This window comes from Selaginella moellendorffii, unplaced genomic scaffold (assembly GCF_000143415.4).
Source record: "Selaginella moellendorffii unplaced genomic scaffold, v1.0 SELMOscaffold_87, whole genome shotgun sequence".
Taxonomy (NCBI): Eukaryota; Viridiplantae; Streptophyta; class Lycopodiopsida; order Selaginellales; family Selaginellaceae; genus Selaginella; species Selaginella moellendorffii.
The window spans coordinates 161,670-177,923 of record NW_003314348.1 but is presented as its reverse complement, the minus strand read 5'-3'; the positions used below and the strand labels follow the sequence as shown (position 1 = coordinate 177,923).

Genomic DNA, 16,254 nt, shown 5'->3' with positions numbered 1-16,254 from the left:
CCCAAGATGGACCCAAGATGAAGTCTGAGATGGAGTTGGAGATGAACACGAGATGGAGTTTGAGATGGACCTGAAATGGAATCTGAGATAGAGTCTAAAATGGATCTGAGATGGAATTCGAGATGGACCCGAGATGGAGTCTGAGATGGAGTCCAAGATGGACCTGAGATAGAGTCCGAGATGGAACCAAGGCCGAGACCATAACCGAGTCCGAGATCAAGTCTGAATCCAAGTCTGAGTCCAAGTCCAAGTCTGAATACTAATACTAATATAAGCTGTTGGGTGAAAGCCCAAAATGATCGTCCCCACCCTAGGGTGGTTAGGGGGTTCTAAAAGTATAGTAGGGAGAGGACCCTAGTGGAGCCAGTTTGGTCAGAAAAGGCCAGTGTGACCCAAGAAGGCTATGCCTATGTGTTGTGTGATTATATATTCACTAATGAGTCCAAGACTAGAGTGAATACGGACTGATAAGTGGGGTAGATTAGTGAAGTGTTCAAGAGCCGACTTTAATTCCCCTAAGAGATTGAATGGTCAATTCTTTCAATCCAAGCATAAGTGGCACTATCTACTTGGATACTTGGTGTGGTTTAATAGAATCTTTCTTTAGCCCCATGGCTAAAGCACCCAAAGGTGGAAGGTGGGGAGAGTACCCATGAGGCTTGTGTAGAGCCTAATGTTTTGAAATATTATCCCAAAGTCCTGGATTGTGAAAAGGAAGAGGAATAGTCCTCTAGTGTAGTGACCAAAGATATAGTGACATGGTTGTAAATTCCTGAATTTGGGTTTCCCAAGAGGTCACCCAGCCCAATACTATTCAAACCCAAAAATGCTTAACCCCTAATATCTTAAAACCCTTAACCAATTGAAAAAAAAGGTGCACTCTTATTCATGGGTCCTTTCCCTTTATATTTGAATTCTATGGATCGTCTCTGAAGTCATTCCCTTTGGTTGCTTACAATCTACTACACTTCCCTACAAGTTTACGCTCTCATGAACAAAAGCTGAGATCCGCAGCTCTCCCGAGAGCCCTGCTCTCTTGACACCTTACCCCTTGGGTCGAGCCCAGCCGAAACAACTTAGACTTGCCAGATATCAATCAACATATGGTGCGATTCCCCTAAGCTAACCAACAGAATCGGACCCAAGACCCCTATAATACCAAATGTAAACTCTTGAATTTGAACTTTTCGGGAGGTCACCCAACCCAATACTATTCAAATGCAAAGACACTTAACCCCAAATATCTTAAAACTTAACCAATTGAAAAAGGGGGTTGTAATACACATGGTTTTTCCCCTTTATCCTATAGTCATTTATCATAGGATAACCATAAAATGGAACCTAGACCCTCTTTATGCCACATGATAGATGCCATGTGTCATATGCCACATGTCTAAAGGACAATGGTGTGGAACGGAACCTAAACCCTCTTTGTGCCACATGATAGATGCCACGTGTCATATGCCATATTGTCCTTTGGACAATAGTGTGGAACCCGAGTTTCAGAGCCTTGGGCCACTGAACTAAGGAATGGTGCCAAACTCCTAAATATAGAGCTAAGTGTAAGTTCCTGAATTTGGACTTCCTAGGAGGTCACCCAGCCCAATACTATTCAAACCCAAGGACATTTAACTCCAAATATCTTAAGACCCTTAACCGATTGGAAAAGGGGGTGCACTTTTGTTCATGGGCCCTTTCCCTCTATATTTAAACCCCATGGATCGTCTCTCAAGATATTCCCTTTGATTGCTTACACTAAGGAGTGATGGCACTGGAGCACAAAATGACTCCTGAGCGTACAACCCAAGGAGCGAAGGGACAGGAGCATGGAGTGACTTGGAACAGTCCTAGAGTAACTAATGTCAAGACCAGCATGCAAAACGGAGCCAAACAGAGTTTGGCACTATTTTAGCATACCGGTGGCCTAATGTGAGGACATGGGTACTCCACCAGCTAGTATGGTGTGGAGCTTGGGCTTAAACCCAAGTCGGATGCAAAACAAAGACAGGCATGCAAGCAAAAGCTAGACTATGCCTTAGGTTGGTTAGCCATGCCCAACTTACCCACCATCCTTATTATACATTTGGAACCCCCCATATCCCCCCCCCCCTTGAGGAACACACGCTCCGGGCTTTCACCCCAAGCTTCCCTTAGTATCAGGAGTTAGTCTCTAGGACAAGCTCAAAACTTATTAAATATGGAATGGCACTAGATTGCGAATTTGGACACGGAATGAACACCATTGTGTTCAGGACAATCTCTACATTCTGTAGATATGCCAAATGAGCAAATCTAAACATTTTCCATAAATAGCATTTGGGACCGAAATGAAACTAACACAAAGGGCATGATTTGAGTTCTATAGCCATATTGCTATATGATTTGAGCCATTTTTTTTATTCTCATTCTCTTGTTTCCATGACCGTATTGTCAAGCGAGGGTGTTTGGCAAATACAATAAGCTATCATCTAGCGATATTGAGGGATTAGTCTCAATACGCGAGGGTTTTTGCCAAGCCAATGCAAGACAGAACAAAAGAGAACTAAAAGCCAGGCCGAGAATGCTTAGCTAAAAACACATAGGAGTTCCTACCTTATGTCCATTTAGCTAAGTACAGATGCTAAGCCCAGTTTACTAACACTTGGACAAGAGGGACTAATGATGGGAACTAGCAGTACCGACCTCTTGCCGCCATGGCAGTAAGGAAAGAGTGCTTATAAGTACTGGCCAAATGGTAATTTTTGATACCCAAAGTCACATTCGCAACAGAGGTGCACTTTTATTCGTGGGCCCTTTCCTTTTATATTTAAACCCCATGGATCATCTCTCAAGTCGTTCCCTTTAGTTGCTTACAATAGTGAGTAAATCCTAGAGGATAGTGAGACTTAATAATCGAGCCTAAGGGCCTTAACCCAGTGGCAATGTTAGTGAATACAACTATGGATAGAAAGGGACTTGATGGGGACCGAAAAAGGGATATTGGGGAAGGTTGTTCTTTATGTCTGCGGGCATCCTAAGGATGTTAAGGAGTGGATTTAGGATGATCACTCATGAATGGATGGCTTAGTTTTTGAGAAATGGGACTATAATATAAGTAATGTTGAATCACCGTGTGACAAAGAAGAATGAGCATAGCATTAGCATAACGAGCTAATATGTTGGTAGTACCTTTAAGTGTTAGTTATGGGATTGGACATATAAAGCACTTGGACCAAGTGTAAAAGTTAAGTGGCGTGGATGTCATTCTCAGGCCCAAGTCTGGAATAGGACTTATGGACGTTGTGAGTGAGACTCCTCCAAATAGTTAGAGGTGTGGTTAAGTGATTAAAGTAGAATGGAAAATTTAGTCACTTACACTTTTGTTATTTTGCTTTAACAACTCCGTATGGTGCAATATTGCCTTTGCTAATAGATCACTTCCATATAGAGCCCAAACATCCTCCTACTGGTATTATAAGGTAGCATTTGTCACATCCAAAACCTCCAAGAATAACTCTACCAAATCCAAGTATACCCATGGCTCTTTCTTGTTTATATCCAAGAATTTTGGTAAAATTGTGATGCTATAAAGATTGATTGCTATTTTTTCTAGCTCTGGAAGAATAAAAAGTCAAGTAATGACCCCATTGATACAACTCTATTTGATACTTCACCAGCATCTAAACTATAAAGTGGACTTCTTGATAATATCTCAAATATCAAAGAATTTTTGCCTTGAAATTTCTAGTGTTGAGTGTGTATCTCCTGTTATAGACATAGGCATAAGAAAAAAAACAAAACATCTTAAATTAAACACACCAAATACTAAAAATCTCAAATCACTTCAAAATATCTTGATGACCAAACAATTACTTACATGTGGCTCCTTTGCAACCATATCCCACAAGAATTGTTTTTCCAAAGTTTATGTATCAAATCACCTAAACCACAAATTTTTTACCTTTATTTCTTTCAATCTTTTAGATTCACAAAGCAAGAAAATTATAAAGTCACTCTTTCCCATGTGGTGTGCCAAAAATGAATAAAGAAAGGTATAATGTCATGTGAAACTTTAGAATATACTCTTACTATATACTATGAAATATGCTTAGAATATTCTTTATCACCTCCACAATTATACAGCACTACAACAACCTCCTTAACCCTTACATTGCCCTGCACAATATACTCATTTATTGTAGGAGCCACTTCAACTATGAAACATAAAACCATATTGAAATGTACGTCAAAGAAGTAAAAAAAGAATGACATACTAAAGATTTAGAAAATTATATGGTCAACTTAGATATTAGTTTAGCTTTTGATGGGTTGTGTCACTCTACATTATATCTCCCTTCAAAAGTGTTTAATTCTCTAGAAAAAACAATTATTAATCTATATAGTCTATTGCATAATGTATTTAGCTGTGGATGAATGATCAACACATAAACCTCTTTTGCCCTTTTATGCATTAATTATATCAAATTCAATTTCATTGAACTCTCCCACCCAATCAAGTGTTTGTTATATGGCACACCTAGGTTCACGCAATGTGAAAAAAAAAAAGGTTTATGGGTGGTAACAAGTACTTGTTACCACAACATAGACATTCCAATGTGGTATTGCAAATTAAGCTAATTTAAAAAGCCCTTAGAACAAATTTGATATGATACAATACAAAAAAAAACAATTAGCTAACAACCCTCTAAAGGATAAGCCTAACAATAAAGATTCTTGCAAGTTGCCGAATTAACACATGGTGGAGTTAGGATATCACACCAAGCCAAAGATCCTATGAGAATTGTAATTCTGCCCCTCTTGCCTTGATAAAGTGTAAGATGTAAACCACATCATTAATGACTATTTTACATATCCAACTCTTAGGTTCTAACTTTTATTTCATCCTTGGTAATACAAGTCATAGTTGGCACACCAGAGGGGGAGACCATAAAAGACATCAACAGCCTATTTAAATCTGTTGGTCTTATGTTTTTTGGGGGCTGCCAAAAGACAGTATTGAATTATATAAAAGCAAATTAGTAGAATAGGTGACATAACAATTCGCAAAAACATCAATAGTGATAAACAGTTTAAGAATTTAATACAACATAAATCTTAATAATTAACAAAAAGAATCAATAGTGTAGGAAGATCTTAATGTTTGACAAAAAAACAAACAGCAAGTTAGGTGACATCCTAATGCAATACTAAGTGATATCCTAATAATCAACATAAACTATCAATAAATTGTAGATAAAACAATGAACAAAAAACACATACCACATAATGTTATTTATAGATATATTATATACTGAAAAAAGCACAAAATAGAATTAAAACACAAATAATTTGTTGTGCATTGCATGCAGCAACACTTGATTTGCTTAATAGTAGTGTCATACTTATTTAGTATTTTTAAATTATAATTTATAGATCAAGATTAATCTTATTACATATTAACCATTAGATGGTAGAATAAAAAAGAATATACTAAGAAGTGTTTAGGAATTTTTATAAATTATAAATACAAGATTAATCTAAATGAATAACAACCGTTAGATGGTAGATCTTAAAATAATCAAGCATATTCTAAGTATATCCACTACCATCTCATTTAGAAATATGATTTTTTGAATAATAATAAATTATATGTTAACTAACGATTTCTTACTTAAAACAAACTAGCTCTTTGGTATGAAAATTTGGAAATGCCCACCTTAGAACTTCACTCCCAAAAATCTTTGTGCCTCACGTTCGATCATGCCATATGTGAACCACTTGACGGTGAGGAGAGGACTTGGACCACCTTTCTATTTTCCAGCTTTATCACTTAAACATGTCGGTTGTTATTCATTCCAAAAAACTTGATCAGTGCTGGCTAATGCACCGTATTCTATAGATTTAAGCATAAAAATAAATTTATTATCACCCTTGACCCTGTGTTTCTTGATGGATGATAGACCTCCCGACATCCCTTGGACTGCCTGGCTCCACATCCATTTTCTAAAACCACGACATGTACACACTACTCAAATTGAAATACGACTATTGAGGATGGAGAGAGTTATCTCTCTTTTCTTTGCGCTTTCTCTTCGTTTGGAACTTCACCTTTTGTTTGGATCAAGCTTGATAGAGATGGGCCGGCAGCCGCGGAATAGGCACTGCATGCAAGGGATATTTGCGAGGAACCGTGAGCCCGAAGGTCTCCGTCATGTCGATCTCCTCGGCTGATTTCATCTCCGGTGGCAGCCCCCAGTCGAAGCACTGGATGAATCGGCCAAGGCTCATCTGCAGCATGCTGATGCCCAGCGGCATTCCTGGGCACATCCTCCGCCCGGAACCGAAGGGAATGAGATCAAAGTGATTGCCCCGCACGTCCAAAGTATTACCAGCCGATATGAATCTGTCCGGATCAAACTCCATTGGGTTCTCCCAGGTTGCTGAGTCTCTCCCAATCGCCCAAACGTTAATCATGATACCCGTTCCCTTGGGGATCCGGTAGCCGGCAACCACGCAGTCTTCGATGGACTCGTGGCGGAGGATGGGCACCGAGGGATGGAGCCGGAGTGCCTCCTTGACGATACACTCGAGGTATGGCAAGTTTGGCAAGTCGGACTCGTCCACCACCCTGTCCCGCCCTACGACTCGGTCCATCTCCTCCTGGGCCTTCTTGAGGATGTGTGGCTTTCGCATGAGCTCGGAGAGGGCCCATTCGATGGTAACAGCTGCCGTGTCGGTTCCTCCGGCTATCATGTCCTGCACAAAGAGAAGAGATAGACATCAAATAAAATATCTCTCGAGATCGCCCGCCACCCCCTCTCGTCTTTGATCTCTCTTCGTCATGGGCGAATGATCGATCCCACTTTTGACTAGAACCCACTCAGTGGGAAAGGATCACTTACCACAATTATGCCTTTGATCGTCTTGTGGCTGACCTTGCTCCCGTCCTCGAGCGTGAGCGCGAGAAGCACGTCCACGAAGTCCGGCGGCTCGTCCGACTTGGCCATCCGCCGCTGGATGTGCTCCTCAATTACCTTGTCTAGGAGATGGTCGAGCTTCTTGTGGAGGACCTTGGCCATGCCGATATACCCCTGGAAGTCAAAGATGGAAAGTCCCGGAATGTAATCTCCAATGTTGAACGCTCCCCACACCATGAAGACTCCATTAATGAGGTCGATAAACTCCCGCGCCTCCGTGGTGTCGGAGCCGGAGAATGGCTTCTTGCGCATCACCATCTGGTTGATCACGTTCATGGTGAGCGAGAAGATCCGGGTGTTCATGTTGATGCTCGTCTCCCGGTCGCGGTAAATGCCGGCCATGGTGTCTGCCAGCTCCCGGGCTCGAACCTTCGCCGTCTCCTGCATCCGCCGGTGCGTGAAGAGCTCCAGCGTGCAAATCTTACGGAGCTGCCGCCAGTGAGCACCATACGCGGCCCACCCGATGTCCGTGAAATTGTACGTGATAATCTTCTGGGCGGCCATCCTCGGCCGGGACGCACACACGGAGTCGTTCACCTTGAGGAACTCCCGGGCCATCTCCGCGGTGGACGCTACCACCACCGGCACCACACCCAGGCGGAGCTGAATGAGCGGGCCGTAGATCTTGGCGAGCTTGTACAGGGACTGATTGGGAAGCTGGTCCAGGAGGTGGAGGTGGCCGGTGATGAGCTTGGAGGGCGGCGATGGGGGCAGCGGCGGGCGCTTGGAGTTCCTCAGCCGGGAGTACAAGGCAGCGAGGAGCGCAATCGCGGCGGCGAGGACGAGCGAGAGCGAGGCCACGGCCGTGAAATTGTCATGCTGTGTGTACTCGCCCATGATCGAGGAGAGATTCATGACTGACTGAGTGAGTGATACCACTTGAGTGAGCAGCGTCGATCCAATTGGTCGATCGCAGGGAAAGACTGTCCGTCAAGATACAAAGAGTGAGGGGAAAGAGTGCGAGCTTTGGGGAAGCTCTGAGAATCAGCTACGAGAAAGCGGAGATTTAAAAGCAGACGCCCTTTGGCAACTACAGAGTCCGTGTGGCTTCTTGCGACATCACGCTTACGTTGCATAGGAAATGGCCACATGTAAGTAATCCGCCAACTTTTTACCCTTTCTCGTGTAACAATTTCATAACACGGTTTGAACGAGTAAAACGCAAGCAAAGGGTCCCTCCCAACTTCTGAAGTTGATACTTCTTTTGGACATGGGTGCCACAGAAAAAAGGGCCCCAAAAACATTAGAGCTGATTGTTGCTGCCTGCTGGATCCGAGACTTCGCTGTTCTTCTTTTGCTCTATGAGTCCTTGAGAGATAAAGCTCTTGGAAGAGTAGGCATGGTGGTTAAATTAGAAATCTACAGCGCGTAAGCACTGCTCTATACCTATATCATCTTCCCTATCCCCCTCTCTCTCTCTCTATCTCGCTCTCTCGCTCTCTCTCCACTCTTACTCTCTCTCTCTCTCTCTTCTGGCAAAGATCTTTATCGATCGCTCGAAGAATTCGAGGATATGGGGTCTGCCGGGGGAGTGATCGTGGAGGATGAAGATCGCCTCCAGATAATGGAGCTCGCGACCATGTGTTCGGTGCCCATGGCGCTCAAAGTAGCGGTGGAGATGGATGTGGCGGAGCGGATCGAAAAGGCGGGGCCTGGCGGGCTTCTGTCCGCCGCCGAGATAGTGTCACAGATCCCCGAGTGCTCCAGCCCCATGTCGCCGATCTACCTCGACCGGATCATGCGAGTCCTGGCCAGCCGCAAGATCTTCAAGGAGGTGGACGAAGGGGGCGTGCGCAAGTATGGGCTTACTTCCATGTGTAAGCATCTCATCAAGGACGAGAGAGGGGTCTCTCTGGCGCATCACGTCCTCATGAATCAAGACAAGGTGGGAACTCCTCGAATTTCTCTTCTTTCCATCCGCATTTTGATCCGGAGTATCACTCTGTTTTTTTTTTGGGGGGAATTTAGGTGTTCATGGAGACCTGGCAATATCTCCACGAAGCTGTTCTTGACGGCGGCGAGCCCTTCACCAAGGCGTTTGGGCAGACCGAGTTTGAGCTGGGAAAGGAGAATTCCAGGGTCAACAATCTCTTCCACGCCGCCATGTCCAATCACTCTAAGCTCTACATGAACGCCATCCTGGAGGCCTACCACGGGTTCAAGGGAATTGGGACACTAGTCGACGTTGGTGGTGGAGTCGGGACTTCTCTGGCGGTGATTCTCAAGAAGTATCCCGAGATCAAAGGGATCAACTTCGATCTTCCTCACGTCGTTGCCAAGGCTCCTCAAATTCCAGGTAACAAATCTAGCTAGCACGGAAGCGATTGAATTTCTCACTTCCGTGTGGGAATATCCAGGTGTGGAGCACGTTGGCGGGGACATGTTTGTGAGCGTCCCGCAAGGAGACGCCATCTTCATGAAGGTAAGCAAGCGCCCCCTCTCGTTGACTATTGTCGACTGGAGCTGACCGTGCGTTGACCAGTGGATCCTGCACGACTGGAGCGATGAGGCTTGCATCACGCTGCTCAAGAACTGCTACAAGTCCATCCCCGAGCACGGAAAAGTCATTGTGGTGGATTCCGTTCTGCCCTCGGTGCTGGACACGGGTGCTGGAGCTCGAGTGGCGCTCAGCATCGATCTCTTGATGCTCGTCTACAATCCGGGTGGCAAGGAGAGGACGTTTGAGGATTTTGAGAAGCTCGCCAAGGCGTCGGGCTTCTCGAGCGTCAAAGTTCCCGTGACTGTAGACTTCATATCAGTAGTGGAGTTCCACAAGTGAAAGCAAGGCATTGTGTCAAAAGTAATAAACAATACGAGTGAAGTTTTCTACGTCGTCTCTCGATTAATACTTCTGTTCCTGAGTGAGGTCGGCTTTGATTGTTTGATGGGCACGACTTGGATTTTTGCCAAACGCACGGCTTACATCAAATAATCACTTGTCACCACTTTTATACTTCTGGTTGCTTCTGTTTTTATGCTTTGTTTGATATCGATAATCACAACTCGTGAATTCCTTCTAGACGGCAAACGCGCGTTTTACATTGTTAATCAGAGCAGGACTTTGTCTACTACATGCATCTACTTCTGTTCTTATGTTTTGTTCGATATCGATGATCACGACTGGTGAATTAGACAACGTAAGGCCCTCTTATTCTACTAGCAAAACTACGAAAAAAAAAAGAAAACAGTTCCTTGAAAGTGTCAAGAAAGATAATGGTTAACAAGGATAGAAAAGCGCTCCTTTGACTACTTTGAGAATGGTAGGTTGGGTAAATCCTAGATTTGTTCACCGCGAGCAAAACAACTAGACTTTTCAGGCTGACTTCGTAAAGGCTTGTCGGTCCCATCCATCTTTTATATGTGTATCTTTGAAGGCCAGACTTCTATTCCATCCAGGTGGAATCGAGGAAGATAGACTAGCGGATCCCAAATTCTTGCGTCCATCCGACTTCCAGATTGCTTGTTCTGATCCGAGAGCTTAGATATTCATGTGCGAGCCACTTGTTTGTGACCGGGATACCAGCTGACTTTAGCACATCTCGCGGCACACCTTGTCATGCCTGATCAAGGACTTACCGCTGCTTACTAGTTTCCATAGTCCAGTCCATTGTGTCATGCTCAAACCTTGACAAGTCTGTGCCATGCTTTGTCCTTCGGCACAAGGAAACAAAAGAGCTTTAAACCAAAGAATTGGAGAGAAAATAAGAGAAAAGCGAGAGCGGTGTTCTTTCACACTCAAACTTCTGTGTGGATGAGGCGGCAAGATATATATGGAAGAAACACGCTTAGAAGAACGACAGCTCAAATCAGATGCAAACACTTGACTTCTTTTCTGGCTCTTGGTAATAGAAACATTTCCTAAACACAGCAACAAGACGTCTGGGATGCGTGACTGTACGGGACTAGCTGCAATTATGGACCATTACGCTGGAAGAACACTGAACTTAGCGTTAGTGTGAAAAAGAAAGAAGCGAACTCTTCGTTTCTTGGAAACAAGGCACCAGGCTTCAAGAAGAGGAATAAGAAAGTAATTTACAACAAGAAAAAAATGGTCACGTTCCGAGCAGAGCTACTTTTTTGTCATACAGAGCAATCTAAATAAATGAATTATTGATCGCATTAGCGTAGCTTGAATATATTTATGCTTTCTCCAATAATTATAATAATAATAATCACAATAATATCTTGCTTGGCATTGGACACTCAACCACCCTGACCATACACCATCGTCATTTTCGTGTATATTACCACTTCCGGCTCCTCTTGGTCTTTGCTTTACTGCATCTTGTGGCAGAGCTGTTGGAACAAAGAAAGCTTCGAAAAAAGGAAGTAAAAACGAGCCCACTTGCCTCTTGAATCATGTGAGTTGATGACTGTTCATTACTGAGAGAAACAAGAGCAAGCTTTAGCATCAACCTCAAGAGAGGAGAGAACTTACGTTTTTTCTTCATGCCCGGCAGCCGCTTGTTCAATCTTGAGCTCTTAATTGGCGAGGTCGGACTCTTTTGCAGCTAGCTCTGCGGCTAGAACAGCGTGTTCAGTGACAGCCACTGCCAAAACCGTGACTCTGGCATCTCTCCAAGGCATAGCAGTCCAGCTTCCTTCGTTTGGCAATGGAGTCGGTTCTCAATTGAAAACCTGGAATCTCTTCAATTCTCAAACTAGAGCCTTGTAGTATCTGAGGAAGAAAGGAAAGAGAGAAAATCATAAAACCAAAAAACGAAGGAGACCAACTTATTCCCAGTCTTAAGTTTAGCTAGTTTAAGTGTAGGATGGATGTAATGTGAAGCTCAATGTAGATTGGTCAATTCTCCATGAGGTGCACAACATTTGTAGGCAAAGCATTTCAGAAGGATTCCAACTTATAGCTCACCTAGATTGTGTCAAAATACTAGCATCATTCATAAAAGTTTTCTAGCTGGGAGTTCCAGTAAGGAGTTTAAGCTTCAAGTCTTGTCGAAGATCTTAGCCTATCAACCTTTGGACGAGCTCGCCCAGAGTCACTATCGTCGGCCCCTCGCCAGCTGCGACGATGCCACCTCTATCCTTGTCCAGTCCTCCACTTACTGTGCTACTTCTCATCATGGAGCTCTTCGAAAAATTCTAGGACTCTGGGTTGTGCTCCCACAAAGTTTAATTACTGATACTACGATCAATTGCTTGCGAGATGCTAAAAATCCGACAATTGCTGATTAAAATTTTTAAACCATAGTTGTTAATAAAACAAATCACAATCATAAAAGATATAGAACCTAGAATCTCAGCCATTTAAACAGCATATGCTTAAACACTGATTTGCCTAGATGGCAAACCAAAATGTTAACATTAAACTATATTTTAGTAAAAAAAAAAAAATTTAAGAGATATACTTTAATAAAATTAAATTATTAGATATTGAATTAAACAAGTTTTATGAGTATTGTCAAGTGGGGCAAGTATATGCATAAGCTTTATAAAATTTTGACAAAGTATTAGCCACAATATTCCCAACTTAATTTAGTCTGATGTATTTAACTCTGAATAAAAAAACTTTAGAAGTAAACATCAAATTATATAACTAACTCAAAAGGTTTATAATAAATACAGTTGCTTGAAAGCATTATTATAATCATCAGTATGTCTAAATGTGCACTTGAAGAAGTTTGGAAGAAAACTTTAATTTATATGAATATATACACTCAAGCTATTGTACCATTGTAATGCTATCTTTAAGAGCCATGAGAAAAATTTATATAGATGTAAAATATCATCCTAAGAATAATAAGTGGCAATGTGATCAAATTAATAGTATATATCATCTTTAGGATTCCCACAAAAGAAATTCTACTAAATATGAATATTGGTAGCAAAAGCATGAAAAGTTACATTATATGCTATGAACATGTAAGCAATAAAAAAAAACAATTTAAAATATTAATCTATGAATAAGAGTACATTTTATTTGGGTTAAGTACCTTTAAGTTTGAGTAATACTGGGTCGGGGAAATCCAACTTAAAGAACTTAAAGAGATTATATAACACTAAATTGAGTTTGATTATTCAATTGCTAATATATAACATTGAGCAATTACACTAATTATTGCTCTTGAAGGATACTCTGCTATAATAATGAATGAGAAGAAGAAAACAATAAAAATAAAAATGGAAAAGCTATAAGAATAAGAAAAATCTAGACAATGTAAAAGCTAAAATTAAAGCACTCTTACTGCCTCTTAATGTCATCAATGTGAGTGCATGGAAGAGCTACGCCTCTAACTTCATACATATGAGTGCATATATATGTATATTCAATTAAACTAACCTTTATTTATATATAAAGCAAATAGTCTATCAAAAACCCATTAAACTAATAATAGTATACAATATCTATGATTTTATTAAAATTTATAATAGGTTTTTATGTGTGGTGCTAATTTGGAATTTGCTCAATATAATTTTAAGAATTTATTCTCAAAGTATTACTACTAATAACCGTCATAACTAGTCATACACAATATACTACTAATTATAATGTAAATTAGAGTTATTATTGAAGGTGCAATACACAATATACTACTAATTATAATGTAAGTTAGAGTTACTATTGGATGTGTAATTTGGGTAAACAACTGCTTCCGTTGTCGTCAAGAGAGTTGAAACACTGTCATAAATGGATTGACCAAAGCACACTAAATCACGAGATTTTGAAAGAACATACCTGACAGCATCCTGGATTGCCCTTCTCAAAACTTTCACTGGGTCCACAATGCCTGCCTTGAACATGTCCACGTACTCGCCTGTGTAGCTCATGAGTACGCAAGGAAAACGAAAATGGAAGTATCTGTTGGATTCACCTTGAGCAGCGTCGAAGCCAAAGCTATCGTTTTCAATCTTCTCCAGCAGTTTCCCTACAACCATGGATGCTTCGTATCCAGCATTTGCGGCGATGATATAAGCGGGTATCTGCAAGTTTTCGTCAAGTTCAAAGCGATACACTTTTTACCATACCTTCATGGCTATTTGAATGATCTGAACTCCAACCTTCTCCTCAAAATTTGTTGTTTTGATCTTATCAAGCTCACGGGAGGCTTGAAGAAGAGCTACTCCACCACCTGCAGGATGAGTGTTTACCACAAAGTCTAGCTTACATGGCTCTACCTGGCACAATTCCTTCATAAGCAGCTGCTCTCGCAGAATTCAAGGCATCCACTACTCGATCTTTTTTTTCCGATATTTCAACATCGCTGGCTCCACCCACCTAATAAGAGAAAAAATAAAAATAAAAATAGCGGAAATCATTTAAATTGCTCTCACCTTGATCACAGCTACCCCTCCAGATAACCTGGAGAGTCTTTGCTCCAGTTTTTCCTTGTCAAATTTCGCAGTAGCTTTCTTTAGCTGAGATGTCACCTGAAAAGCAAAAAATTGCAGTGACATTTTTAGAATCTCGCACTACTTGCCTCGTCCCGTCGCTCTTGAATAACTTGCTTATCACCCACAGCACCTAAAATGATAGTGTCGTCTTTGGTTACAATAATCTGCAGAGGAGCATAAAGACAACTAGTCTATCGGGCTAGTGTTTCCGAACCTTCTTTGCATTTCCAAGCATTTCTACTGTTACGTCCTCGAGTTTCAAACTAGTGCTTTCGCTTATAAGCTGAAGAAAGAGATGAAAGTCGTTAGAATGAAGTATCTTGTTTCCATCACCTTTGAACCCGTCAAGGCTACAAAGTCGAGAAGGTGATCTATTCGATAGCTGCCGAATCCAGGAGCTTTTATGACGCAAACCTGAATGTTGGTGACGAATTAAAGCGACCAAATAGTATCCGTACAAGAGTTACCTTGAGACCAGCGCGGACTTTGTTAACGACTAGTGCCGTCAACGCTTCGCCCACCACATCATCCGCAACGATAAACAACGGCCTTTGCAACTAAAGTTGAAAGAACACAAGCTTGTGAAAGATTGAGTTGAAACAAAATCTACCTTAACCACCAGTTGAAGCAGTGGCTTCAATTTGCTAGCCTCCGATATTTTTTTTTCGTGCACAAGAATGAGGGGATCATCGAGTTCCTGAAAGAGTGTGAATCAGGAAATCATGACGAGGGCAGTATTTCACTCCTTACACATTTCTGAGTTCTGGTGTTGGTGATAAAGTTTGTTAACAAGTAGCCTCTGTCCAGCTTCAAACCGTCGATAACCTCGAGCTCGTTTTCAAGTGTTTTTCCCTCCTGAGATCGGAAATATAAAAAGAGATCGTATAAAGGTCTAGCTGTGAGCTTACGCTGATTGTGATGACACCCTCTTTGCCGACTTTTTCCAATGCCTTGGCTACCAAATCTCCTACTTCGGCGTCCCCGTTGGCCGAGATCGAAGCAACCTGGAGAAAGAACTCACAAGATGGACATTTGTCGAGACAATCGTCACGGACCTGAGCATATTCAGTAGGAGTGCTAATCGTCTTCGCCTTGCTCTTGAGGTACTCCACCACCGTGTCCACTGCCATATTCATGCCTCGGCGAAGATCCATGGCGTTCATTCCAGCGGCCACGGACTTGGTGCCTTCGGCAAATATGGACCTCGCAAGAACAGTTGCCAGAGTTGTCCCTATAAGAAAAAAAAAAACACATTCAAAACTGTTTTAGAAGAAGAGAGAGAGAGAGAGAGAGAGAAAAAACCGGAAGCCTTACCATCCCCTGCCACAGCATTGGTAGCATTAGCAACTTGCTTGACCAGAGCAGCCCCAACGTTTTTTACTCGGTTTTCGAAAGCCATGCTCCTGGCAACAGTCACTCCATCCTTTGTGATTTTGGGAGTGCCATAACTCAGCTCGATCACGACGTTTCGCCCCTATCAACAAAAACAGAGAATTCCTCGTTCTAAGAACAGAGTACGAGTGTAAAAGTATCGCATCACACACCTTGGGACCCATGGTCACTTGCACTGCATCGGCCAGCTCGTTCACTCCCTCCAGCATAAGAGCTCTTGCTTCCACTCCAAACATGACTTCCTTTGGAAGTGGAGGCTTAAACTCCTTGCTAGAGCTCCTGAGCCAACGAACGCCCTGTAGAGAACTGAGAAAATCACCCAAAATTCACAGCAAAAACAAGAGATAGAAGCTACCTGTGAAGACCTTCCATGGAGTCTGGAAAAACGAGCACAAAATCACACTTGAAATGGAGAGAAACAAGAAGTACTACCTAAATACCTCAAGCGCGAAGAGAAAGCCCTCCACATTTTATCCTACTTGCGCATCTCGTCCCAAGAAACCCTAAACCCTAGCTAGTATCTTCCGTACGTACGGCCCCGGCTTGTACTTAC

The 16,254-nt window shown here is 42.3% G+C and overlaps 3 protein-coding genes across 5 annotated transcripts; 1 reads left to right on the top strand and 2 right to left on the bottom strand.

The window, feature by feature from the left end:
* Positions 1 to 5,805: 5,805 nt before the first annotated feature.
* Positions 5,806 to 7,989, bottom strand: LOC9636322 (cytochrome P450 71A1). Its single transcript, XM_002988136.2, has 2 exons — positions 6,882 to 7,989; positions 5,806 to 6,735 (listed from the first exon to the last, which is right to left on the bottom strand). The coding sequence occupies exons 1-2, from the start codon at positions 7,809 to 7,811 to the stop codon at positions 6,100 to 6,102; spliced, it is 1,566 nt and encodes a 521-aa protein (XP_002988182.2). The 5' UTR covers positions 7,812 to 7,989; the 3' UTR covers positions 5,806 to 6,099.
* Positions 7,990 to 8,186: 197 nt separating this feature from the next.
* On the top strand, positions 8,187 to 9,788 carry LOC9662667 (caffeic acid 3-O-methyltransferase 3). Its single transcript, XM_002988229.2, has 4 exons — positions 8,187 to 8,841; positions 8,925 to 9,252; positions 9,314 to 9,378; positions 9,439 to 9,788. The coding sequence occupies exons 1-4, from the start codon at positions 8,470 to 8,472 to the stop codon at positions 9,733 to 9,735; spliced, it is 1,062 nt and encodes a 353-aa protein (XP_002988275.1). The 5' UTR covers positions 8,187 to 8,469; the 3' UTR covers positions 9,736 to 9,788.
* Positions 9,789 to 13,458: 3,670 nt separating this feature from the next.
* On the bottom strand, positions 13,459 to 16,225 carry LOC9636321 (chaperonin CPN60-2, mitochondrial). 3 transcript variants are annotated; one of them, XM_024662119.1, is made up of 18 exons: positions 16,142 to 16,225; positions 16,057 to 16,078; positions 15,854 to 15,997; positions 15,624 to 15,783; positions 15,365 to 15,540; positions 15,218 to 15,313; positions 15,060 to 15,164; positions 14,920 to 15,006; positions 14,777 to 14,866; positions 14,643 to 14,723; positions 14,524 to 14,592; positions 14,396 to 14,473; positions 14,250 to 14,345; positions 14,094 to 14,193; positions 13,944 to 14,047; positions 13,790 to 13,898; positions 13,654 to 13,732; positions 13,459 to 13,596 (listed from the first exon to the last, which is right to left on the bottom strand). In XM_024662119.1, exons 1-18 carry the CDS (start codon positions 16,168 to 16,170, stop codon positions 13,512 to 13,514), a joined length of 1,710 nt encoding a protein of 569 aa, XP_024517887.1. In that variant the 5' UTR covers positions 16,171 to 16,225; the 3' UTR covers positions 13,459 to 13,511. The 3 variants fall into 3 exon arrangements, with proteins under 3 accessions (XP_024517887.1, XP_024517886.1, XP_024517888.1); XM_024662118.1 differs by having other exon boundaries at positions 15,854 to 16,007; positions 16,134 to 16,209; XM_024662120.1 differs by having other exon boundaries at positions 15,854 to 16,007; positions 16,142 to 16,191.
* Between the last annotated feature and the right edge of the window lie 29 nt (positions 16,226 to 16,254).